Consider the following 24,151-nt stretch of genomic DNA (forward strand, 5'->3'; position numbering starts at 1 on the left):
AACACAGATAAATGCATCCTCTGTTGCCAGTTCTCTTGGAGGCAGGACTTCCCTACTACCCAACAGCAGAGTTCCTGTTCAAAACTGCTGCCCATGAGCAGTCAGATCCATCACCACCCAAAGCAGCTTCCTACCTGCCAGTCACCATCTTGCCCACCATCAGCTGGGGACTTGAGCACAAGAGCACTTTTTCCAAGTCACATACAAAACAATACAGGAAGAAGTGGGAGCCTGAGGCTAGAGCTGCGCGTGTGCCAAAGTAAGCAATGCTTTCCTAGGAGAAGTCATTATAACTTGAAAATGTTTCAATGTACAGAAGCAGGCAGCTCCCAGAGTTATAGTGCAACACGTGCAATTTAAAAAGTGGGTTTGAAACTACATAGAGACCAGTCTCCCAAAATAATTAACTGAAACTTAACAGCACAGAGAAACCAAACACCTAAAGAAGAATCATAGCTGCAAAAAGCTCAATAAAAACACACCTCCCGAGAACAGCAATTCAGACTTTCCTAAATTCTAGAAGCAAGATCCATGAACAGTCTTTAAGAACTGAAGTATCACTGTTGGCAGGTTTAGAGCCAGCAAACGATGCTGTATTGCCCAGCCTCAAATCCTGTATTCTCAAACAGCAAACACAGCAATACTGACTAGCAGAGAGCAACAGCAAAACAGAGCCAAAAGCAAGAGTGATGCCAGCCAGGGCAGCACCCACAGCAATGAGGGGCACAGCCCCACTGTACCTGAGCAAGGAGAGCTGAGCGTGTCCTGCAGAAACAGCTTCAGCCAACAGCCCCGTGACTGACCACTCGGCAGCTCTGGAGCCCCCTCAGCAAGTCCAGCTCATCAAAGACCAGAGCTGGGCCAAAGCTTCAACTTACACAGAGCTCCTGGGCCACAGGTGAGGGTGCTGAGAGGGCACAGGGCAGGCTCGTCAGGACCATGATGAGCTCTCAGGGCCCACAGCTGCTGCTCAACCCTGGAAATACTGTTTCCAAGCTGTTTGAAGGAATGATGGTCACTGCTCCACATCAACTTTACTCCCTCCTCCCTTTACCATTAGTGGAATGGCCTTGAATTAAATTGTTAAAAGTACATAAGTATCTACAGGACTAGAAGGGCTATAAACTCTACATAGGGAGGAATTATTTAAGACTGTACAAAGGGATTAACTGAAGTTAATCCCTGAAGTTAAGTACAAATTGTTAACTGAAGTTAAGCAAAGGAACAAGCCCGGGTATAAAAGCTTGCCTCTCAATCGGTGATGCCTTCTGGCACACAGAACAGTCTAGAAAGCACAAAGGCACTAGAGCCACTAAGGAGACTGAGCACAACACAGAGTTGTGAGCAATACCTCACTGCTGTGCCAGCCAGTGGAGTCCTCAATGCACCTACACAATATAGAGGAACTCAGTTACCTAAAAAAATAGGATAGTGCGTTTCACAAGTCTGAACCTGCTTCTGGAGCCTATCATGTATGTCAGCCCTGCTTCCCAAAGCATGGCCAGAAAAAGACAAACCAATAATTCTGCCTAGTCCCTTAACTAGTCATCTACTGGATAGAGTACTTGGGATACAGGAGAACTGGATTCTGTTCCCTCACCTCCAGGTTGTGTGGCTGGGCCTGCTCTGCATACAGAGCTCTGCTGAGTGTCTGTGTGTGCAGAGAAGTGATGGATGCTTCTAGAACAGCAATAGATCCTTTCTTCTGGAGGTACAGGCTGTACCCTGTACCATTTATGTACCCATAAATGACGGTAGGGATGCAATGCTCATGATTCTCTAGTTGGCACCTTCCTACTTTTCTGGTACATGCTTATCTTTCCAACCAAGCCATGTGTCATCCAGGCTGCTGGAATATAGCTGTCTTTTATCAATTTGGATCATTGCTTGTATCCTGCATCACAATACATCTTCTGCTTGAAAGCACAAACAAAATGATCTGATTAAGTAACCATTCTTTGCTCATAGTCACTGTGGGGTTTATGGCTTGTAGTTAGGTCATAGCAAATAGGATGCATATTCAAAATGGCTAGCAAGCTGTCCAGGGCTTGTAATTACTGGATGAAGCATATTCCATTGTGTACTTTTATGGCTGTAAGTAAGGGTACAGGCTATTCTGCACCCGTTATGGTTGAGTTTGTCTCCAGCTATTTTAAAGGCAATGCTTTTCTCCCTCTATAAGAGCATCCTTTCTCTGCTGCTCCAAGGGACGTACTCCTGGGTTAGGATTTGCACCTGCCCACAGTGCAGTGCTAGGTACTTTGCTTTCCCTTTTTGGACAGAAACTTGCCAAAGAATTGCAGCAGAACCAGACTGCTCACTCTCCACCTGCTCTTTGTCTCTTCTGGTTCAGAGCTGCTTCTTCATCTGTAAGCTCCTTAATTCTAAAGGAAAGTATTTTTCAGCATTTAAAGTATTCACTGCTGGCACTAGCATCTCTGCCAGCCTGTATACATTCCTGTTCCTAAGTCATATAACACTTCTCAATTCAGTAAAAGTGCTCACTCTCTACTATGCATTGAAGCCTACACAACCACCAGGATCTTCTCGACCACACAGACGATGCCACCTGACTACCTCCTCAGCAGGAAATCAAACAATGCATGCCCCAAATCCTCCGAGTGTCAGGGAACAAAGTGGTAAATACTAGCTAGAGAAGAGTGGATGCACTCTCTTCAGTTTCAGCAAAGTTCTGTGGCATAAAACATCCGATCACCATAGGCTCTAAAACTAAAGCTTGACAACAATAAACAGGCACAAAGCCTCCAGCATTCATGAGACACTGAGCAGAAAAGTGCCTCATCTCATCTTTCAGCAGCAGATAAAGTGGATTTTAGGAAAAAAGGCATGTAACAGCTAGAGAGGAAACTCTCTACGAAATGGAATAGGAAAGCGCTGCACAAATTGGAAGGCTCATTTATGCCTCATATAAAAGATTTCTGAAAGCCTACATATGTAATACAAGGATGGAAATATTTTCCTTCTAATGCTATAAAGCAGTACTACAGCCCAGGAACGCACAGCTTTTCCTGTATTCCGAATCATGCCCATTTACAAACAAAGTTATTATTCCAGATTCTAGGACAAAGAATCCTTCCATCATTTGCTTTACATTTGCACGGCAATACCACTTAGATGTGCAGATTTAATGAACAAACATGTCCAATCTTACATAGATTACACCTTTTTGCATATCTTGAGCATCTTTCAAAGCTAGAGAAACGTATGAAAGATTTCCTAAACAAATGAGAGGCAGAGCACACAGCTAAAGCAGTTCTTCCAGTAGAGACTAACAATGTAGAGGCATTTCTTCATTCTAAATTTGCAAAAGGACCTATGTATTTCATTACTAAAATGCAGTAATTGAGAAGGAACTTGTTTCCCATTAAAATAAGCAATCATAAAAGGTACCTACGAAGTCATTTTCTGAAGTTCTGACTGGGCACTTGAGATGTATGCTGTGAGGTCTCCAGGTGCTGGGTTAACTTCAGATCCAGTGAGGTGCCATCTCGTATCATTGCCACACAACAGCAGAGTTATTTGGTAAAAGAAAGGGAGCAAAGACAAAGATTGATCCCAAATTCTTAATTCACATGAGGATACAGCCCCACTACTTCCTCCAGAGAGGAACTCAGAGCCCAGCAACTCCTCTAAACTGACATATGCTCACTTAAGCCAGGCTTGTTGCAAGTTCCAATTTACGGTAAGCAGAAACAGCACTGCTATTGGTGGTAAGCTATTAAATCCAAACTTGATGCTTTATGCTGATTATTAGTTGCTTAAATAGCTCAGTGGATCTGCAATCATTTAACACAGACAAAATTCCAACAGTATCATGGACAACCTGCTAGCTGCAGGAGCTCCAGGGTGCTTGACAAGGTTAAGAAAACTGCACAAGGGTCATCAAGTCCAACTCCTGACTCCTCGCAGGACAATCCAGAAGCTAAACAATGTATGTATGAGTGTTGTCCAAATGCTTCTTGAACAGAAAGGCTTGGGGCCATGACCACTTCCTCGGGGAGCTTGTTCCAGTGCTTGACCACCTTCTCATTTCAGCTCATACTTGAGGAAAACTGTGTGAGATTCTAAACAGAAGTCGTTTTGAATAGTACATTGCTGGCCATAGTGGTAAAAAAGGTTTCATAGGTCTGGGTTAGAAGGAAACACGCAAAGAAAAAAACACACAAGCAGGGTTGCTTCATTTTTATTTACTTAGCCAACATTTTCCCATGTGATTTAAATGCCAAGAGCTAACTAAGATTATTAGATGCTGACTGTTTTTTCATCGTGAAGCTTTTTGCTAACAGGTTCTTTTTCCAGGAATAAAGACCACTGGTTTGCTAGGGTGTCCCAGAGTAGGGAAAGTACAGTTGCTAATTAGACTCTATTTACAACAGTGCATCTTACTGTTATTCCACAAAGGATGAGATTCTCTATCTGAAATTCTCCTACTCCCTGGCCCCCGCCAGAATTTCACTCTTTCAGTATTAGGGGTGCCTTCACCTGTTCGGCCACTTCTTTCCCCATCAGTGTTTCCACAATGGCCAACCCAAATTCAAAGCTGGTACCAGGACCGCGGCTGGTGAGGATGTTCCCGTCTTTCTCCACGCGGCTCTCGGAGTAGTTGTAGTGTGCTTGGGGAGGACACACAACAGAAAGAGGGTCAGTCTCCAGCTCAGCGCCCACAGATGCTGCAGAGCACAGACGTGCCTGCCAGGACACCGTCACTTGCTGCCTGAGGCCCTGATGGCAGCCAGCATGCAGTGACAACGGCATCATGCTCCACAGAAGGACCCAGCTTGCCTCGGGCTCTGGACCCCTGCCCCTTTGGAACCAAGCAGGTCCTCACTGCCTGCAGTCCTCAGAGGAAAAGAGCCTGCAGGGAGCTCTGGCAGCAGTATGGGAATGCACCTCTGGATTCTACAAGCTCATCAAGAAGCGCTCGCTGTGCCTGTCAGCTCCTGTGAGGTTACTTTTGGAAGTCAGACTGCTTTTGGGTAGCTGTTCACAATCTTCTTTTTTCCAAGGGCATGGAGAGGAAACTGGAGGAACCCTGCCATCTGCTCCCCTTCAGACTTGTTAATGGTCACAGAATGACTTCTTAATAGTGTTTCACCACTACTTCCGTCAGGTATGAAAAGGAAGTGTGGACCCATCGGCTGCTCATAGCATGAAAGCATTACTCATGGGAGAGCAGGAAGGGTGCCACTGGGGTTTGCTCTTGGCAGCACTGAGGCAAAGAACCGAAACGGCAAGAGATGGCTCAGCCTCAAGAGGATAATGAGGAAAAAAATGCTCCTAATATAACAGCAGCACTGTATTTTCCCCAAGGATGAGAATGTTAATAGAGCCCTGTATTTTCAGGTTAATCAGACTTGGAAATACAGTCTTAGCATATTCAGTTGAATTGTGATTATATTCAGGAAAACATTATGGCAATTCAGAGATACAAAATACGATACAAAAGCTATTTTCCTTTCTTTACATCAAGGGTTCAGCTAAAAAATAACATAAAACCTGAGAAGGGTTTAGAGAGAAACTTAGAAAAGTCATTACATACCTCCGTTCATCATCTTATCTTTGGCCAAAGGATGTGTTGTGACTTTGCTCCCAAACCCTATCCCATGTGCCAGCAGGGCAGTAGGACCTGTAAGGATACAAAGCACCAGTGAGGAACTGCTTCCTGCTACAGAGACGTTTCAGAACACATGTTCAGGCACCAGGCCCTCAAGGGGCCAAAGCTCACTGTGGTCAGACTACTTTTCATAAAACTATGCCAGCCATATCTCTGAAGCAAAAGGCCTCAAAGAGAACACAGCTGGATAATCCCTCCCATTCTATCACACAAAATGCCCTATGCAGAGAAACACAGGAGGAAAAGAGGTGGTTTAGGGAGCACCCAGTGCATGCAGCGTCCTACCAACGATTGTGCTGCCTTGAAGGTGAACAATGGTCATTTCATGTCCAGATAATACATTTTATTTAACACTGCCTGAAACTAAAAGACATTAACAAGGTCCTTTTACTTTATGACCTTGTTAAGCCTTGAATTCAGAGGCTTTACAGATAAAATTTCATTTGAGCAAGTCTTTACATGTTGCAATTGTGTGCCAAGCAGTATCTTGGACAGATGATGGACTAATTAACTGCTAAGTTTTTGATTTTAGCAGTCTTTCCCTTTTCTTTTCATACTTCCTTCTTGGCCTGAATTGAGGAAGGACTTTGTGTCAAGAAGTGTTAGGTCATCTGACCAAAAAATCCTTACGGAAATTCAAAAAAAAACCTGAAGGGAGGATTTGCCTAATGTGAATTTCATTTCTGTATGTTTGAATTGTTTCAGATACAGTCTGGGAAATAACCTTCTTTGTGTTATGTTGGAATCAGGTCTAAGAATCATTATACCTAAATAAACTAACTGTGCTGATTACAAGCAAAGGCCTTTATTGGGCAACCATGAATTTGAGATTGTTCTGCAAGAGATGGAGAAGTAGAAGACTGACATAGCCAAGTTCAAGAGCGTTCACATCTCTCTAAGCATTTTACCTAACTGAAGAAACCAAAACCCCAGCAATGTACCAGAAAACACTCCACAAACACACTCTGTCAGACTGTCTTTTACACACTCATCACCACTCTCCTTGTCCCAGCTACAGGTACCTAGGCCAGCCCCTCGGTTCAGTTGGGAGCACTGGTAATTTTAAATCGTGCTTTGTTCCATACAAATCTTACAAAGGAATGGACTGGATACCTAGTTGTGCAGAATAGGTAAGCAGACAACCCTCTCCTCAGGGTAATTCCATCTTTTGCCACCACACAGATGAGGAAGGATGAGCCTGTAATTCTATATTTACAGCCTTCCTTCTGAAGCTAAAGGGCAGGAGAGGAGATGTGAGATAAATTTACAGCAATGATGTCCTGCCAGCACTGTGCCCTCGCAGAAAGATCACCAGAATAAGCACGTATTTTGTACAAAATCCTAGCATGTTACCTTCCACTTTTTATTTTAAAGACAGTAACACAACTGATTGGAAAGAACTGGGTGGCAAGCAGAACTTGCAGGATAAGTGTTCACAGGATTTTAGAGATTCCTCTGTTACATTTAGACGCTGATGGGTGCATGTATAATATAAATCCCTGCTACTAAATTACAGGAATACAGATTTCTAAGACAGGAAACTGCCTGCACGCCCCTTCAAAACATCCACATGCTTTACAAAGCAAGGCACCCTGTTAACCCACCTGCACATATAGCAGCAATCAGGCCTTTTCTGCTTTCCTGGTCCTTCAAAATTTCCTTCACAGCAGGAGACTGTATGAAGAGATCATATGAGAAGTCATTGTTTGGGGTTGATTATTTGAAGCATGGTTGAAACATTTTCCACTGCAAATTCATAAGCAAATTTTACAAAGAAAACCAGCTGACAGCTCCCCATCCTGCCTCAGAACAGAGGCCAATGAAAACACTAAGGAGGAGAAAACCTGAAACCAATAAATACTCATTCCACAAGGCATGAGCAAGGAAGGCAGACGGAACTGCAAGGAAGTACTTGGCCCATGACAAAGCTAGTTTATCCCTGGTCATAGAAAGTTGTTGTTCAAAATCTTTGCAAGGCAAATAAGAAAGATTCATAAGATACCGCCAAACAGTCTCTATAGTTCTTAAGAAAATTTATATGGGATATTTGACTCATATTCCAGGGCTTACAAACTGTGTGATACCATCTAAATCCTATCTGATAGATCAACTTGTTTGTCCGCCTGCCTTCCACAAAGTATTTATACTACCACTACAGCAATTTGGCACCAGAGACAGAATTCTTGAGCAGAGTCCTGTGGGTTCAGCCTGGTTTATATTTCATGGAATTACATCTTCATTTGCAACTGTTTCATCTTCATATGATTATGAACAGAGATTTTTTTTTCCCACAATACAGAGCACCCTTCCATTTTTATTCTGCTTAAGTAGGTATTCAAGACCAAGAATTTGCCCAGGTCTCCCACCTATATGTTTACAAGAAAGACTTAAGACAATTAGTTTCCTGATTCATTCAGAAGATGAACTGAATCTGCAGAATTACTAAGCAAGTGTAGACCACCCACTACTCGTGAGGATGCCCGTGAATCTTTAAGATACCAGAACTTTACCTCTGACAAGTTTTGAGCTCCAAGGTTACCCCCAGGCAGGACCACGACATCGTAAGGTCCCTAAACAAACAAAAGATAAAATTGTTCTGTTGTACATACATTACACTGGTTTAAGGCCACTACAGCTGAGTGGAGTGAGAAGCAAAAGGATCTACCTTTCTTCCATTGAAGAACACTTTACAATCAGAGAACCAGTTCCAATTATGGAACAAAATACCGTTTCCTGCTCCAGGAAGAGCATATTATTGATCAAGTCTGTTACAGAACTATCTTTTAAGCCAAGTGCACTTGTTTCAGCAAGCAAATGGCAGCTCTTGCATTGTGGTTTTGCTCTAATCTTACTGTACAGGTCTAATTATAGCATCCTTTAGCTTCCCATCTGAACTTTTCAGGTGTTTTTGCTGGGCTGACTAACATGCAAAATAAAGTTCTATGTTTAATGCTTTGCAAAACCAAATACCTGTGCAGAATGGAGAAATCTGCCTGATCCTTGCCTGCTACGAAACAGGACAACACTGAAGGGGAGCGCTGCTGGGTGTGCAACTCTGTGATTCACTACTGCACAGAGCTACCATAACGTGTACCATATTTCTAAAGGTAATGCATAAGCTTTCCAAATTCACCTCTGAAACTGCGAGAAATGTTGGCGATTACATTAGATCAGGATGATGACCAACCTCTTTTCTGGCATCCTCAAGACTGGCATCAGGGCAAATGAAGACATCTCGACTGCACTGCACTGGTTCTTTTCCTGTGAGGCCTGCAACAGTCACCTTTATCTAACAGAAGAATATTGGTATCATTACAATTCAAGAATTCAGGGCATTGTACTTATCTGTTAGTATCTTAAGTAGTACATAGAATAAGCAAAGCACTACTGAAAACTGTCAAGAACAAGGAACACTTAAGCTTCCCCAAACCATGATTAAGTCCAAATGCACAAGGTAAGCAGTGATTTCACCTAAAGATTAACAAATACCTCTAATAATTCAACTTTTCAAACAGGACATTTAAATCCCACAGGATTTAAATAAAACAAAACAATACAACTCAGGAGAGCTGGACTAAGTAGATCAGATAATGAATTAAAAGTCTCTTTGCAGGCTCAAGCCATCCTCAAATGCACTTACGGCATCTTCGGTTTTCTCTCTTGACTTTTAGATCCCTGGTTCTAACATCATAGATGTGCATGGCACAGCTCACATTCACTAAATAAGCAGGCAAGCTTGTCCTTCTTATGGCAGCCAAAATGGGGAGTATATTAATGGAATGACAAATGTGGTGCGAGAAGGTAATTTTAATTTTAGCCATTTCTATACACGTGAAGTTGGTGTGTTTATGTAAAATCTTATTTTCACATCTAATCAGATAACACTGCTACAGTTGCAAACATAACAAAGAGCATGAGAAATCCCTCCAGACAGAACTCCAGTTAATAACAGGATTTTAAATGTAGCTCAAGAAAAGCTATGTAATATCATGAGCTGTAATGTACTGAGCTGTTCGGACCCCCACAGAAGAAAAGCACTTCCTGTTACTGTGCATGGGAGTAGCCGTGTTTCCTGAGAGAGTAAGATTTACTTCAGACATCTGCTCTAGTCCACATGAGGTTTGTATTTTAAAAGGCTATCTTTGCACAAATGTCACTTGTCATGCATGCTTATCTGGACCAGGGCACAAATATGTGCTAACCAGTAGGAAGGCACATTTTCACTTCATACAACAGGCCACACCTTGAACTCCTCACAGTGAACATCAACTTCAGGCAAAGATTTTCCCTTGACCAAGCACTCACAAAAACCTTTTCACTGTCTGCATACTCACCCCAGCTCTTCTCATAACATCAGTGGGGATTACAGTTTCCATTTCCTCTGCCCCTTTTGCTAGAATCACCAATGCTCTTTTTGAGGCCATTATCTTGAGAAGTTGTTATTAGTTGATGGTTGTGAACAGAAGAGCTGAGGAGAGGGGAGACAGAAAGAGACACTGTGGTTAGAAGGCAAATCCCCTACTGCAAATCCTTCCAAATGTTTACTAGTGAGTATTTTGCATTTTTGCATTATCTTTCATTTAAGCCACCTCAAAATGGTTCACTAGCTTCAATTCATATTCATAGCAATCCCTTTTAAATAAAGAGCTTTCTACAAAGAATGCATTATGGTGTTGAGGGATTAAGGCATTTGTGCAGTGGGAGGCACAGCACATCAGCACCAATGGCCTAATCAAGACTCTACATGACAGAGTCTGCCAGAGAGCAGGGCTCAGGGTGGGTGGTAGCGCTGTTTTCAATTTGCACACCCTCACTCATACCCAGACTACCGACTCCTACCCAGGTCAGCATTTACAAAAAGGGCTTGCATGAGCTTTGACCTCATAGCTGGTATTTAGTTTCCACACAGCATGAATGAAGAGTTTCCTGTGACTTATAGTGACTCGACCCTGCAAAACCTCAGCAACAGATTTTTCTGGGTATTTCACAATTTTGTGGGGGAGAAATGCATGTGCATGTGTGATGGGGGAGCAGAGCACACGATTTAGCAAATGGAACAAACTAGGCTTTTTTTTTAGCTCTTAAATTCAAGTTGAGGTGAATGGCCAAATTTCCATTTGCAGGTTAAGTTAAAGTAACTTTAACTACATCATGTAAAACACGCACTAACTTATACTTGTCCGACAGAAGCCTGTGAAAGCATCTGTGATTTAAGCAGGCATTTTACAGGTCATCCACCCTATGACACAGGACTTTTTTTCCCTGTGTAGGGACTTTCCTTCCAGAAATGCAAGAACCATCTGGGAGCATTTCATAAAAGGAGATCCATGTTTAGTTGCCTACATGAAAGAAACCCATCCCCTCATCCTGCTTCAACTTCACCTATTTCCAGGTTCAATCCCTACTGTTAGCCTCCTTCAGAAAGACACTATTTCTAGAATGCAATAATGTAGAATCATAGAATAGTCAGGTTTGTAAAAGACCTTAAGATCATCTAGTTCCACCCCCTGCCATGAGCAGGGACAAATATACAGCAGAACATCCTGCAGCACGCAGCATGCAGAACCAGCCCAAGCAGACTAACTCAGTGTAGCAAATCCTACTTTTAGAGCAGCTTTATGTGCTGTCAATGCAGGCCAACTGAACAAGTACAATCAAATGATAAGTATTAGCAACAACTTCAGGACAACATGGAGCTTCTTAGCAATTCGTCTTCAAGGGACATGGTGATTTGGCAAAATAATTTTCTATGAATTTGTATGAATACATCTGAATTCATACATAAATATGTATGAATTTGACTAACAATAGACTACCTGAATAGCCGCAATGTGGAAATACTGCATTTGCTTTTTATCACAGAAAAATACTGTAGATCATACTTTGTATCCCTCTCATCAGTTCTTTAGATGCAAATAGGCACCTGATCCTGAAAGCATTTCTCTCTCCCCTAATCCAGCAAAATGCAGTCTCTCCGTACTGCCCTTAGACATTTACCATAATACACTGACCAATTCTTGAGCATTAGTACTGTTCTTTACGGGGGTGCATATGTAAATAGCTGCCATGCTGCATATGCTACAAGGGCAAGAACGTTTTCAGAACAGGCAGAACCAAGCAGGCACCTCGTTTAACAAACTATCCACGCAAAATTGTCCGTTTGCTTCTCATTGCCAGGACATGCACAGGCTGCCTCGAACCTTCAACCTACACATACTCCCCTACGTGGGTACACGCACATTTCTCGAGGGGGTGAGTTCTAGCAGTTGAATCAGAAACTCCGAGAAGGTAGCTTTAAAAACATCGCACCCTTCAGTGCCCCGAGCAAAGTGCCCCAGGAAGGGAAGCTTTAACGGTGACCAGCTCCCTGGCAAAGGCCACGGCCCTACACGTTCATGTTTATTTTAGGACACGGCGCCATACGACGCAGCGGGGATCTGAGAAGACCAGAAGGGGCACAGGGCGAGGCTGCAGGGCCTGCAACCGCACGCAGCACAGGCATCGGAAGGCCCGCTCCCCACAAACCAAGCAGGCGGCCTTCCCCCCAGCCTGCAGCCGCCGCAGCGCCTCCTCGGGCAGTGCAACCCCGGCCTCGGGGCCCCACGCACCCCCCGCAGCCCTCAGGGGGCACCTCCAGCCACAGCCACCGAGCCCGTGGCGCAACGCGGGCCGCGACTCACCTCAGCCGTGGCGCGGGCGACTGCGGAGCCCCCGCCCCCGGCACCGCCCTCCTGCTCAGCGCCGCAGCCCGCCCCCTTCTACCCGCTTAACCCTGCGCTCCGCCGGCGTGACCGGCACTCGTCTGTCCTCCCTGCCTGCACGAGGCCCGGGTTTATCCCGCTCACTCGGAGCCCTCCGCCATGACCGTGTCACCCTCCTGCAGCAGTGCAATGGCGAGTAGGTACCTTCGAAGCGAGCTGCCGCTGCTGTTCCTCAGCGGCCCTCGCACCTCTAGCGCTGACCCAAGCACTGTTCCCCAAGCTCTGCCTAACCTGCACCCACTCCCCGGGACCGTGGCTCCGGGGCAGCTTTCCCCGGCTTTGGGAAGTTTCGGTGTTGTGCAACAGCCCGAGCTGCTGACGGGGCCCCCCAGGGCCGCAGCGGCCCCGTGTGTCACAGCGGGGCGGCACGTCACGGGGCAGGACCCCGCCGGGGGCTTTCCTGGGCTCCTGCTCCCGGCGCGGGGAGGTTTGTGCGAGCTGCCCATAGCGGGCTTTAGTGAACCCGGACTTGCCGCCTGCCGTGTGCCCCAGGCGCCGCTCCGGGGCGGCCGCTTCCCCGTTACACCGGGCCCCGGAGCGCTCCCTCCCGCCTCCTGCTCCGGCCCACAGGGGCCGACACCGCCCGCGGCCACGCGCCCGTGCAGGAGGGGCGGGGATTGGCCACGAGGAGCCGCAGGGAGCGGGGCATAGCGGCCGGGTACAGCGCCCCTGCTGGCGGGCCGTGCGCAGCAGGCACCCCCCCACGTCCCCAGGCCGCGGCGCTCGGGTCCCGCTGGGCTCCAGGCGCGGTACCCCGGGCACGGCCGAGCTGTTCCCAGCCGTGTCCGCCTGTGCCCCGCCACCCGCGCTCTCCCCTTCGCCCTTCGGGGGCACGGCCGGGGCACCCCGGGGCACGGACAGGCCGGCTCCAGCCAGCAAGCCACCGCGGGGATTCCGCGCAGGACTCACCGGGAAGCCCCGATGGGGAGCGGCGAGCGCTGCCCGGCAGAGCCGGGGGTCGCGCTGCGCGGGGTGGGGGGGAGCCCGGAAACCCCCGCCAGGCCGGGGTTTCCCCGCCGCCCCCGGGCTGACGCAGCCGGGCCCTCCGGGGGCGGCCCCCTAAGGACGGGCGCTAGCGGCCCCGCGCGCAGTGCCTCGGGCCGCGCCGCCGCGCACTGACCCGATGGGAGCGGCGGCAGCGCGGGCGCAACGCGCGCTCTTGCCGGCAGCGCTGCTGGCGCTGGCGCTGAGTCCGGAGCCCGCGGCCGCAGTGCCGTGCGGCTCCGAATGCCCAGCGGGTGAGGGCCGGCCCGGGCTGGGCTGGGGCGGGCCGGGGCGCCAGGCGCGGCCCCGCGGTAGCCACTCTCTGTCTCGGCCCGCAGGTACCTTCGTGGCGAGCGCGGACTGCTGGCGGGGCGAGCGCTGCCGGCCGTGCCCGCCCGACACGTTCTCCAGCGCGGCGGGACTCGACGTCTGCACTCTGTGTCGGAAGTGCGAAGGTACCGGGCAGTGGGTCCTCGCAAGGTCGGGGGTAACGCGGCGCTGCGAGTGACAGCGGCACTGGCAAAACAGCGCGGTGCAACTGCGGGGCTTCTGGCTGAAGCCGAATTAGTATAAGAGCAAAGGTCCCGAGCCTTTGCTGCACCGCACTGGGCGGGCCTGAGTGTGCAGGTAACCGAAAACTTGCTTCTACCTGTCAGGAATATTCAGGTATTTAAAAGAATGTACCTCAAAAAGCGATGCTGAATGCACGTGCAAGGAGGGGTACCGCTGCAGTGGCGACGGCTGCTCCCGCTGCGACCGGAGCTGCGGCGTGGGCCAGGAGAGCACCAGGAGCGGTAAGGTTGCCTTTCCCAGACCATTGAAAGCTCCTGCGCTTGCTGCACCAGACGCATCCCTGCCTCTTGCACTGCACAGGAACAGTCAGAGTTAGGATCTCACAAGATAAAAGCTGACACTGCTATGAACAGTTTGCATAGAAGCAGACAAACCCACCAAAGTGTAGCTCCAATAGTGCACTAATGAGTTCTCTGTGCATGACGGCTCTTTTGTCGCCATCATGTGGGAAACTGAGCTGGGAACTCTAAGACACATTATTTGTGGCATCCTGTGTCAATTAACTGGCCCTGTAGCAGAGTACCATACTGGACCATAGCTCACACTTGCCTCAAATACTCAGAGCGGCTTATGAAATAGTAATTATGATCCACATTCATATAACTATTGTACAAACAGGCAAAAATAATTTCACGTGGTGTTTTAAATGGTTATCTTGTACGAGTTTACACCTCCTTGTCTGTTGAAGGTTGCCAGGCTTGCCGCTACGGAACTTTTAACGATCAGCCTGATGGCTCCTGTAAAAACTGGACCAAGTAAGTAATGTAAAAAATAACTGCTACGGCCATTACATTTGGACCCTGGTTCTGGTTTGGTTGTGGGTTTGTTTGCTTTGGGGTTGTTTTTGTTGTTTTGGTTTTTCCCCCTCTCCTCCTGTTTTGCTTTAAATGTCTTCCAGGTGCTCTGCAAACCAGGTCCTGGAGCCTGGAACTGCAGCAAAAGATGTCATTTGCAAACACACTTCAGATAATCCCACTTTAGTCACTACTCTGTATACCACGGCTCCTGCAATTCCATTTTCTATCACTGTGCCAGGTGAGTCATTGTATAATATTGCTTATAGAGCTAAAGAGTTATGACTTACTTTGAAACATTCTATAGCCCTCACCTCATTTAAAGCAAGAGTCTGTCCTCTGTCTATTGCCATCTGCTGACTTATCTAGAAGCAGACTTGGAGACAAAGTTGTCAGCTGATTCAAGGGCAGTAGAATTCTGCTTTGTAACACTTCTTAGAGAATACTGTTTGCTTCCTAGGGAAGGACCTCCAGATGGACATTATCAGAATTTCTCTTGCTGTAGCTGGGCTGTTGTGCGTAGTGTTTCTGCTACCTTCATGCATATGCTTCAGTATCTGGCAGAAAAAGAAACTACACGCTGTCTTCAAGAAAAGTAAGAGAAATGCTGTTCCGCTTTTACTGTTGAAATGAGAAATCAGGAATCCAGGTTTTTAAATGCTTTCAAAGATAGTTTCATTTTTTTTGGCCTTGCAAGTCAGAAACAACAACTGAAAGGAAAAGTTTTGGAATTTTTATTGTTGAAAGCACTTCCATAGCTGTGGTGTTCCATAAGCATTGCATATTAAGTGCATGCATACCCATAGAAGTATTGCTGGGAGGTGAAAAAGCTCAGCTGAGCAGTTTATTACTTCCAAGTACCATCCTTGGCATGCATGGCAATAGCACTTTCTAGTTGAGGCTGCTCAGAAGCAGTATACATGGCATAAAGAGAGTGTCTTTGAACTCTGGCAGCAGTAGAAGAGGGGATATCAGTCAGGATGTACTGCTACACAGATTCAGGCAGAGTCAGCCTCAATCCAGCACCCCGAGAGCTAATAAGCCCCAGGGAAGCTGAAGAGTTCAGCACAAAGATGAGGTGGAATTGCATCCAGTGTAGTTTCTAGCTGGGATTTCTCTCTCTCTCCCCTTTCCTAGGGATAAGGGCTTGATTTTCTAGTATAATTCTGAATACAGGAGACAATAGCATTACTCCAAAAAACCTAACAACTCCATGTTGGTCTTCCTTTCATTCCTATGACAGAGCACTAGCAGCCTCTGTTGCATTAGGGAAAGCAAAGTATGACAGATGAGTTTTACCACATGTACAAGCTCTAGTGGAATAATTTCAGGTCATTGAGTCATTTAGAAGAATTTTTCTTGCTGCCATCCTGCACTTGGGACTGAGGAAGGGTGAAATAAGGTGCCTGAATAAAGAGAAAGTGAATACTTGATCTTTTTCTTTAGTGCATACCACATCTGAACAGTCAACTCAGGAAGATGACGCCTGCAGCTGCCGCTTCCCAGAGGAAGAACAAGGTGAATATCAGGATCATGGCAAATCCACAGAATTCGGAGATCTTTTGGTGAACTAGGAATTAGACTGACCAGGTCATCCACATTTGAATTTCCTTTTGGAACAGGGACCCATTTATATAAATAGAGGGTATCAGAATTTGTGAATTTCTGAGGGTTAAATAGCCACTGAGGAAAAAGTGGATCTTTTCCACCTCTCAAAAAATAAACAAAAAATAATTTTTTTAAGAAAGCTCTAGTTTGCTGACTTCATTTTACAACTAGGAATTATATTTCTAAAACGTGGTACTTGATCTACATGTAGAAAGAAGTTCTGCAGTTACTCAGAAGTAGTAATAGAAGGGCAGAATGGGTTTCTGATCCCTCTTATAAATGGTGCCTGAACCATACATGCAGTCTGAAAGCATTTGACACTGAGAAGAAGATCTGTAGCACATAGTGGAGCCATATGCAACACTCGTGGTCTCTATTACCATTTCCAGCCATCATCATGGGGCTTGAGCTCCTCGTAAAGTTTGGCTCAAACCCCAAAGTCTTTGGTTTCATGTGCAAATAGATAGACCTCATTTCAGGTCCCATCAGCCCTAAAAACAGATACCTGGCCTGACCCCTGCATACCTTATATGTAGGAGAGAGGAAGCCATAAAGATCTAGAGCTGCGAAGTGTTCCATAATAGCTTGCATCTGCTGTTGTATTACACTGATTGGCTTCAGAGAGGCAGTGGAAACACTGAGAAAAGCTGTGGTTGACTTGGTCTTAGCAATAGATGTTACTGTGCAGCTGGACTGCACCACCTTCAGCGCTACATCATTCAACTCTGATCTTTTAGGTGATGCAAACATGTACGTTGCAGATGTGATACATTTCTGGTACTATTTTTGTAACCCTGAGGTTGGAAAGATCTTAACATCTATCTCTTTGATCAATTTCAATTACTGTTACTTTCGTCTTTTAGAGAAAAAAGAAATGCATGTTTGAGTCATGGCATTCACAACATTTGCGACCTTCTACAAACCCAAATATTTTATTTCTTCAGTAAATGTTATTCAAAAAATAGAATGAAAACCCACCAATGCATCACGTAAAGGGTGATTTTCCCCTCTGTGTGATTTCAACTTGGAGAATGCTGTTCTTGTGTTTGAAGAATGACAGCTCCTCTCTTCATGCAGCAGCAGATTACAATAGCAGATTTTCACCAGACCACACATTCCCATTTTGATAAGCTTGTATACAGTAAATATAAAACAGTATGTGAGAAAATAAACATGATACTGAAGCCTGAACTGTGAAGTTCAGCATATTTAAATAAACCTTTCTTTTTATCCCTAGCCCAAGTCTTCTCCTTTTTAGTACCTTCAACCATGAGAACTAAGTGACTGTTATGTCAAGTTCACAAACTTAAAGGCACGAACAGCACACATAAGCAACCTTTGCACCAGTGGATGGTATCTTAGAACAGGATAAAATCGTTCTGCTTGTGATTAGTTTCTAATACGCAAATAAGGTATGAGAATTGATGTCTACACCCTGTAAAAATTCAGAACATCCAGCATTTTCTCCTTCGGAAAGAGAGATACCAGTTGGAATTTTACATTTTTAGTGCTTTCTGTATATATTTTGAAATGCTCCAAAGACAGTGCAAAGCCCTTATTTTTCTTTTCTGTACTTGAAGCAGAAGTCAAGGTACTTACTGAACAATGAAGTGTTCATTACAACAGTTTCCCCAGACAGTTTGATCTTGCTGTTTTATACCAAGGCTTCAGGAGTGGCCTAAAATTCCCATGAATCAAAACAAAGCCTGGGGAAAGGAAACAAAAAAATCCTGAATATGTGCAAAGTGATTTCTGAGAATAAGGGACACATTTACACCAAAACTGGCTTTCTGAACTGTTTCAAGGGATAGTCATTCACAGAAAGGAAATACACTCTTGATAAAACATCAGGAGCAATCTTCCTTTCAAGCAAAGGATTACGCGGATAATTCAACCACGTGCACCTTGGCTTCACCAGAGCCTTTACTGAACATACATATTCTTTAATACCTGAACAAACCTACCAGTTCATGTAGAAATAACACAGGATCAGTCCTTCTGAGCTCTGAGTGTTGTCCGCTTTCTGTGCATGTCTCAATAATCTTTCTAATTTATGGAACCGGGAATGCCAGGACGACTCCGAAGCCGCCCGGGTGGTCGGGGATGAGGTAACAGGCCAGATGCAGGCTTTTTGCATTTCCATTTGTTTTTCTTGGAAGTCAGAAAGTGTCCTCTTAGCCAGACTGTGTGCAGAGGCCTGGGTGATGTCAGGTGGAGTTCTGAAGGCATGGAAAAAGGAGACAAATCCTCTTTATAGATAAGTTTAAGCAGGGGAGCCTGCTGCTTTTTTATTGCTTCCAGAACCAGCACCATTTCCTGGCACAGTTACTGGCATCAGTAATTAAAACTGTGCTTGTTGCATGTCTTGGCTTTGTAATTTCTTGCAAGAGTTGTGTGGCTAAGGAAAGCAAAAGGTTCAAACCAAAAGGGTTTCTGCTCCTCACCTCCCTCTCTTCTACAGGCATGTTTGTGCATTTCTTCTGGATAGACACTGAAACAGTAATACCTCCTCTCAAACCTATAAACATCACACCATTTTTCCAAAGCAAAATATAACGTCTTATTTTCAGTCTATCAGATCCTTCACAGGATCAGATCCTTCACAGGATAGGATTGTCTTCTCTGATAATCATTCTGAGACTAAGACTAATGATGTGAAAACCTCCATAGGAGATGGTCCACTCTGAAGACACTTAACACATGGGAAATGGTATTAAAAGGCAACTTGTACCACTCTTGCTTGCGTTTTAAACAGGTGATAAAAAGTCAAGGTAAGTTTCACTATTAAAATCATACAAAGTCTTATTCCATCACCAAGTGTTACCTCAGTTCCTCTCAGCTATGAACAAGCCTTCCGTGGTACAGCTTTCTTCACAGTCTGTCAAAGGAGGTTTTCCATCCCACAGGTTTTGCGTTAGCTTTGCATCAGGAACAGATGGCTGAGCATCCTTCTATCCCTGGAATGAAAAAGGCTGTTTGATACCATCATTGCCTTCACTGTAAATAAGAACTTTTAATACCATCTACAAAGAAAATGGAAATTCCCTCTAACCTCAATTTGGCAAGAGTTTGTTATGATATCACCTACTCTTTCCTTTCACCTTCTAGTTCCTGGGTGCCTGCCAGTTAAAGCAGCAGACTATTCCTGCAATACTCTGAAGCAAACTGGATTGTGTTTTAATGAAAAAACCCCAAACCACCAGCTGAACACCAGCTGAAATCAGGGAAAATCTCTCCTGTTTGTCTAGCCTGTTTGCATGAAGAAAATAAATCAGGTTTTATTCGATTTACCAAGTGCAAAACCCCATACAAAGACATCTACTTCAATTTAAGGATCTTAAACCTGTTAAATCTACTCTCAGTTTACATAATCCAAACTGAAAGAAGCCATTTCAAAGCCAAAATAGAATGTCAGAGTTACCTATTTAAGTCAGTTTTAACCTATTACATTAGCTCACTTTTCTCCTGCATTTCAGCAGGTTCAGAACAAACACAATTCTGGAAAACAAGAGGAAGGTGGATGGAGAGGTGAAAGAGACATTTGCCTTTAGCTACAACACTATAGACTTGAGAAACATTTATATTTAAACCAAAAAATCATTCTAATATTCACAACATTGATAGTTTTACTCTTTCCTCTTAGAACATGTATAAACCATTTGGAGAACACGATCCAGGCAAGGGGAAAAAAAGGTATCACACTGCTTTTACTCAGCGCAGCTTTATACAAATTTTAGAGCAACTCTGAAAGATTAGAGCACAATTCTAAAGAACATGTATTTACTGCCTAAAGCAAATTTTACTGAAGTATCTAAAGCATAACATATTATTCTTAATCTGGAGTAGAAAATACAGTGAACAGGTATATGAAAGGAGTGGTGGGAGGAAACATTATTGACTCCAGAGGAGCTGCAACATTGCAGTTCAGCACCAGAGCTGTTTTACCAAGCTCCAGTGTCACCAGGCGGCCAGAGGTTTCCCCTCCCCAATTCACATTACCAGTATTACAGCAACCCTTAATAATGCATCTTTCTGAATTGCTGTGGGACACCTCAGTAAGTGCATTACATTACAAAGATGTGCAACCACAGAACATGCTTGATGGTTCCCTCATAGTTAGGAGTTCTAATAAGAGAAAAGGAACCTGCTGATCTTTTCTTTAACTTGAGTTAGAGGATTTGGAAATCTGAAGAGGCACTCAGGAAGCCATTGGATATGACAATAACATATTCTCTTGTCACTGCATCTCACTATGTCTGCACTCATCAACAGGGTAGGCTATGATCACATACTTCTCAGATGGAACAGTGAGGCTGGAACATGGAACATTTCTGTGCTTTTCAAAAGTGATTAAATGTGCCTCAGGGAATTACAGAACAGGAAAAGGATCTACTGTGCTGTGGCACTACTAATTATCCTCCTTGTATAACTGTTTCTGCACCTTCTTCCAGCCATTCCTAATGACACAGAAAGAGATCATCATGTAAATAAAATATTAGTATGGTCGCAGAAACAAGTAGTAAATGAATCATAGAATCAACCAGGTTGGAAAAGACCTTTGAAGACCGCTTTGGAGGCTTCCTGCACTATCCTGCCTCCACAGATGGTGGTTGTCAATGGATTATTTCCTTCTAAGCATAAATTCTGCTTGTCTCATAGAGGATTTTTAGAAAAGCTATACGAGTGCTGGGATAGGATATGACATGCATGCTCTAGGCTTTGTAAAGCAACCCACTTTCTCAACTGAAAAGGCCAAGAATACAGCTGAGCAGTTACAAACAGCCAGAAATACCTCCCTATTACCCTCTCCAGCTTAAGGAAGGAGGATTGTCACAAGAACTAGTGGAGAAACGGATGGAATGAGAGCAGGAACCATAGAATTGTTTAAGTTGGAAAAGACCCTTAAAATCATCATAAATGGCATCTAAAAAGCTAGTTGAGTGTTGTTCTTTGCAAAAGACCTGCAGCATTTCCTCTCCTGGTCTTACACATCTTTCACCTCCCGCTATATGAGGGTTCTTCTTAACCACATGGTTCTGCTGCACATTAGAAAAAAGGAGCTGCAAGAGGTAGTTATAAGACCATGAAGAGAAACGCACTGTGCTAGAATGAGCACATCAGATATATATCCTTTCCTTGTGATACAGGTCCTAATCCCACTCTTCCAAGCGTGGAAACCCTACACTTCCATGTACACATGGATTTTTCTTATTTCTGCATCTTTCCTACAGGCTTTGCTCAGAAATAACCAGTTAGTTCTGTCTGTTACAAGCTTTACTCATAAAAAAAATGCATATGAAGGAGTAAGAGTAACATGCTAAATAGCAACTGCTCTTCAGAACTCTTGTATATTGTCCATCTGCCCTGGGAATTCTTGCAGGAAAGAGGACTTTGCTTCCATTACTTAGTTCCAGCATAGCAAGAAATATTCAACTTGGCAAATCAGAGACAAGGATGTGGTATCTGCTTCCTTCGCCTTTATTAATTCCTAATCCTGCTGATCACTCCCATCCCCAGGGACAGCTTTCCACTCTAGTCAGATCAAAGTCAGCCAGTCACCACAGAGAAAATCAGTTCATGCTCGTAGTGGGAACTATTTGATAAAGTGGAATCCATCTCAAACAGTGAAGGGAAGATTCCACATGGCTGATTGCCAAGAAACATGCATTCATTTACAAAATAACCTTGAAAGAACTGCTTTAAACTTCAAGATGCCCAGTGAGACCTATGCCAACTTTCCCCCTGTTAAGTACACGTATTTGTCCTGGAATATGAATCACAGAGCCCGCAGAGATTCTATTTAATTAACAAAAAACCTCCAAGTAGTGAAGGATTAAAGGGATTATGCATTTGGAAAGCAAAGTAAAAAATTAAAGTCTGCTTTTGTGAGCCATTCATTTACTGCCTACGCTGAGTAGGGCAGTTAAATGCCAGTGATCATTAGGATACTTCTTGTATTAATCCATAGCTCCTGCCCACACACTGAACTTCTATAGAACTACTTGAAATTTGTCCTCTCATATCAGTTGCGGGTATGAGAGTGATCCTGAGGCTCTGCAGTAAATGAAGTAAGTGCACAAATGTGAACATTTGAACAGGGAAATAAAGAAAAGCATAAGGACACCTCTGACAAAACTGCCTTTGTTCCATGCCCTCTCTAGGTGCAAGCTGTTAGCTTCTTGCTTTGCAGACAGTGAAACGGGACCATCTTCAGAGACAGGAAACTCTTAATAGGTCTCCAATATCTGCACCCTGCAGTTAACAGAGTATAAAGTAGTTTCAAACAGGGATATCTGGAAGACACCTCTTATACCTCATCCATCTTTTGCAATTTGCTGCTTTAATATTTCAGCACAACTTCACTTTGAGCCAGAACAAGTGCAAGACAACAGCCTGGGCTGCCCACCCCATCTTCCCAACTACTAAGAAAAGTATCAGCACTTCCCTGCTCTCATAATTGCAGTTTTAAAAATAAACTGCAATTGCATAGTTAGTTCCATTACATTTTTGGTGGAAGAAACCTTATTTCAAGATCTGGTCTCTGCTCCTCTGTTTGCAGCTGCATTATCCAGAACCCAATTCCCATAAGATGTGCTGTATTTCCAAGCTCCAGTCATGCCAGACTTACTTTCCTTCACATCCAACAGTGTGAAGCTTCAATTTGCTAATTCTGTAGTGCTGAGAGGACAGGGGATTTAAGGACCAGTTTGTTAAGCTTCACTTGGAGAATATACCCAGACTACAGTTTGCCAGCCCAGCAGGACCAAAAATCAAGAGGGTTTTTTCCTCCCAAACTGGTGGAAACTATACTACAAAGGAGCAATGTTTTGGCAGCTGTGATCCTCTACTAGAGATTTTTGGACAGTTTGCCAATTCTGCAGCAGAGTATCTTCAGAAGGGTCTATGGACCTGCTGCCATCTTCTTTTACGCAGAGGTATGTCTTCAGTGAAGCACACGTACTCACCTCTGCCCCTTCAGCCTACCACAGAGCAAGAAAACCTAGGTCAGAACCTCTCAGAGATCCTACATAACTTTGAGAGAAATTCAGAAGACAGAAATACTACTATGCACAGCCAAATACACAGATGCTGCTATTTGGTTCTACAGAACACACACCACGTGTGCTACATTACAGTTAGCACACGGTGGGCAGAAGCAGCATCTTCAAAAAAGGAAGTTAACTGCAAGTGCCCAAGTTACGGTTAGGTTTGATCCTTTGATCTGCTGAATCTCCCAACAGGCTGTTCTCAGCACACTCTAGAGTGCAGAGTACACATAAGGCAATGCAAAATAATGTGCAGGAAAGGGATTTTCCTGCCATATGATTTCACAAGGCAGCTATTTCAGTGTGCAAAGTAGATCTAACAATCATGTTACAAAGCTGAATAATTGGCTAAAATGAGAAATGCTATGCGAGATCCTAGCAGGGAAGTAAGCAATACTACAGGTATTTTTTCTCTCCCACCCGCCAACATGTATAACTTATTGAAAAAAAGATGTTAAGTTAAAAATTCTAGTAAAATTCAAGGAAGAGCTGGACATTTACATAAAAGAAGCTCATCTGCAGATTACTAAATTCAAGCCAAAAAGTTACATCAAAAGTTTTATCAAGGAAAAAGTCCCTCATACAAATGCTGCTGCTAAATCACATCTTCTCTGAAATTCCTGCTCTTGCCAACTGCCACAATACTCAACTAAAATAACAACTTGTGCTTATCATAATGCACTTTAGAACAGGGGAAAGAACTTCCGCATTACAGGTTAGATTTCATCCTTACTATTTTCCTGTAATTTT

At 44.5% G+C, this 24,151-nt stretch overlaps 3 protein-coding genes across 10 annotated transcripts in view; 1 reads left to right on the top strand and 2 right to left on the bottom strand.

The window, feature by feature from the left end:
- Window positions 1–4,188: 4,188 nt before the first annotated feature.
- On the bottom strand, window positions 4,189–14,086 carry PARK7 (Parkinsonism associated deglycase). Of its 7 annotated transcripts, none has more exons than XM_030508076.1 (7): window positions 14,065–14,086; window positions 9,970–10,103; window positions 8,823–8,924; window positions 8,146–8,205; window positions 7,240–7,309; window positions 5,561–5,647; window positions 4,189–4,634 (listed from the first exon to the last, which is right to left on the bottom strand). In XM_030508076.1, the coding sequence occupies exons 2-7, from the start codon at window positions 10,057–10,059 to the stop codon at window positions 4,474–4,476; spliced, it is 570 nt and encodes a 189-aa protein (XP_030363936.1). In that variant the 5' UTR covers window positions 10,060–10,103; window positions 14,065–14,086; the 3' UTR covers window positions 4,189–4,473. The 7 variants fall into 7 exon arrangements, with proteins under 7 accessions (XP_030363936.1, XP_030363939.1, XP_030363941.1 ...); XM_030508079.1 differs by lacking the exon at window positions 14,065–14,086 and adding an exon at window positions 13,723–13,896; XM_030508081.1 differs by lacking the exon at window positions 14,065–14,086 and adding an exon at window positions 13,517–13,600.
- Window positions 13,069–17,591, top strand: TNFRSF9 (TNF receptor superfamily member 9). 2 transcript variants are annotated; one of them, XM_030508073.1, is made up of 7 exons: window positions 13,448–13,634; window positions 13,719–13,835; window positions 14,037–14,174; window positions 14,642–14,708; window positions 14,852–14,988; window positions 15,208–15,342; window positions 16,194–17,591. In XM_030508073.1, the coding sequence occupies exons 1-7, from the start codon at window positions 13,520–13,522 to the stop codon at window positions 16,319–16,321; spliced, it is 837 nt and encodes a 278-aa protein (XP_030363933.1). In that variant the 5' UTR covers window positions 13,448–13,519; the 3' UTR covers window positions 16,322–17,591. The 2 variants fall into 2 exon arrangements, with proteins under 2 accessions (XP_030363932.1, XP_030363933.1); XM_030508072.1 differs by having other exon boundaries at window positions 13,069–13,835.
- Window positions 17,404–24,151, bottom strand: part of PER3 (period circadian regulator 3) — a 36,388-nt gene continuing 29,640 nt past the window's right edge. Inside the window, exons 21-24 of the mRNA XM_030508043.1 lie at window positions 19,180–19,312; window positions 18,320–18,574; window positions 17,955–18,061; window positions 17,404–17,486 (exon numbers count right to left, since the gene is read on the bottom strand). Coding sequence (XP_030363903.1) covers window positions 19,307–19,312 — 6 coding nt within the window. The 3' untranslated portion in view covers window positions 17,404–17,486; window positions 17,955–18,061; window positions 18,320–18,574; window positions 19,180–19,306. The remainder of the gene's footprint in view (window positions 17,487–17,954; window positions 18,062–18,319; window positions 18,575–19,179; window positions 19,313–24,151) is intronic.

The sequence above is a fragment of the Strigops habroptila genome, chromosome 16 (assembly GCF_004027225.2).
Source record: "Strigops habroptila isolate Jane chromosome 16, bStrHab1.2.pri, whole genome shotgun sequence".
NCBI lineage: Eukaryota > Metazoa > Chordata > Aves > Psittaciformes > Psittacidae > Strigops > Strigops habroptila.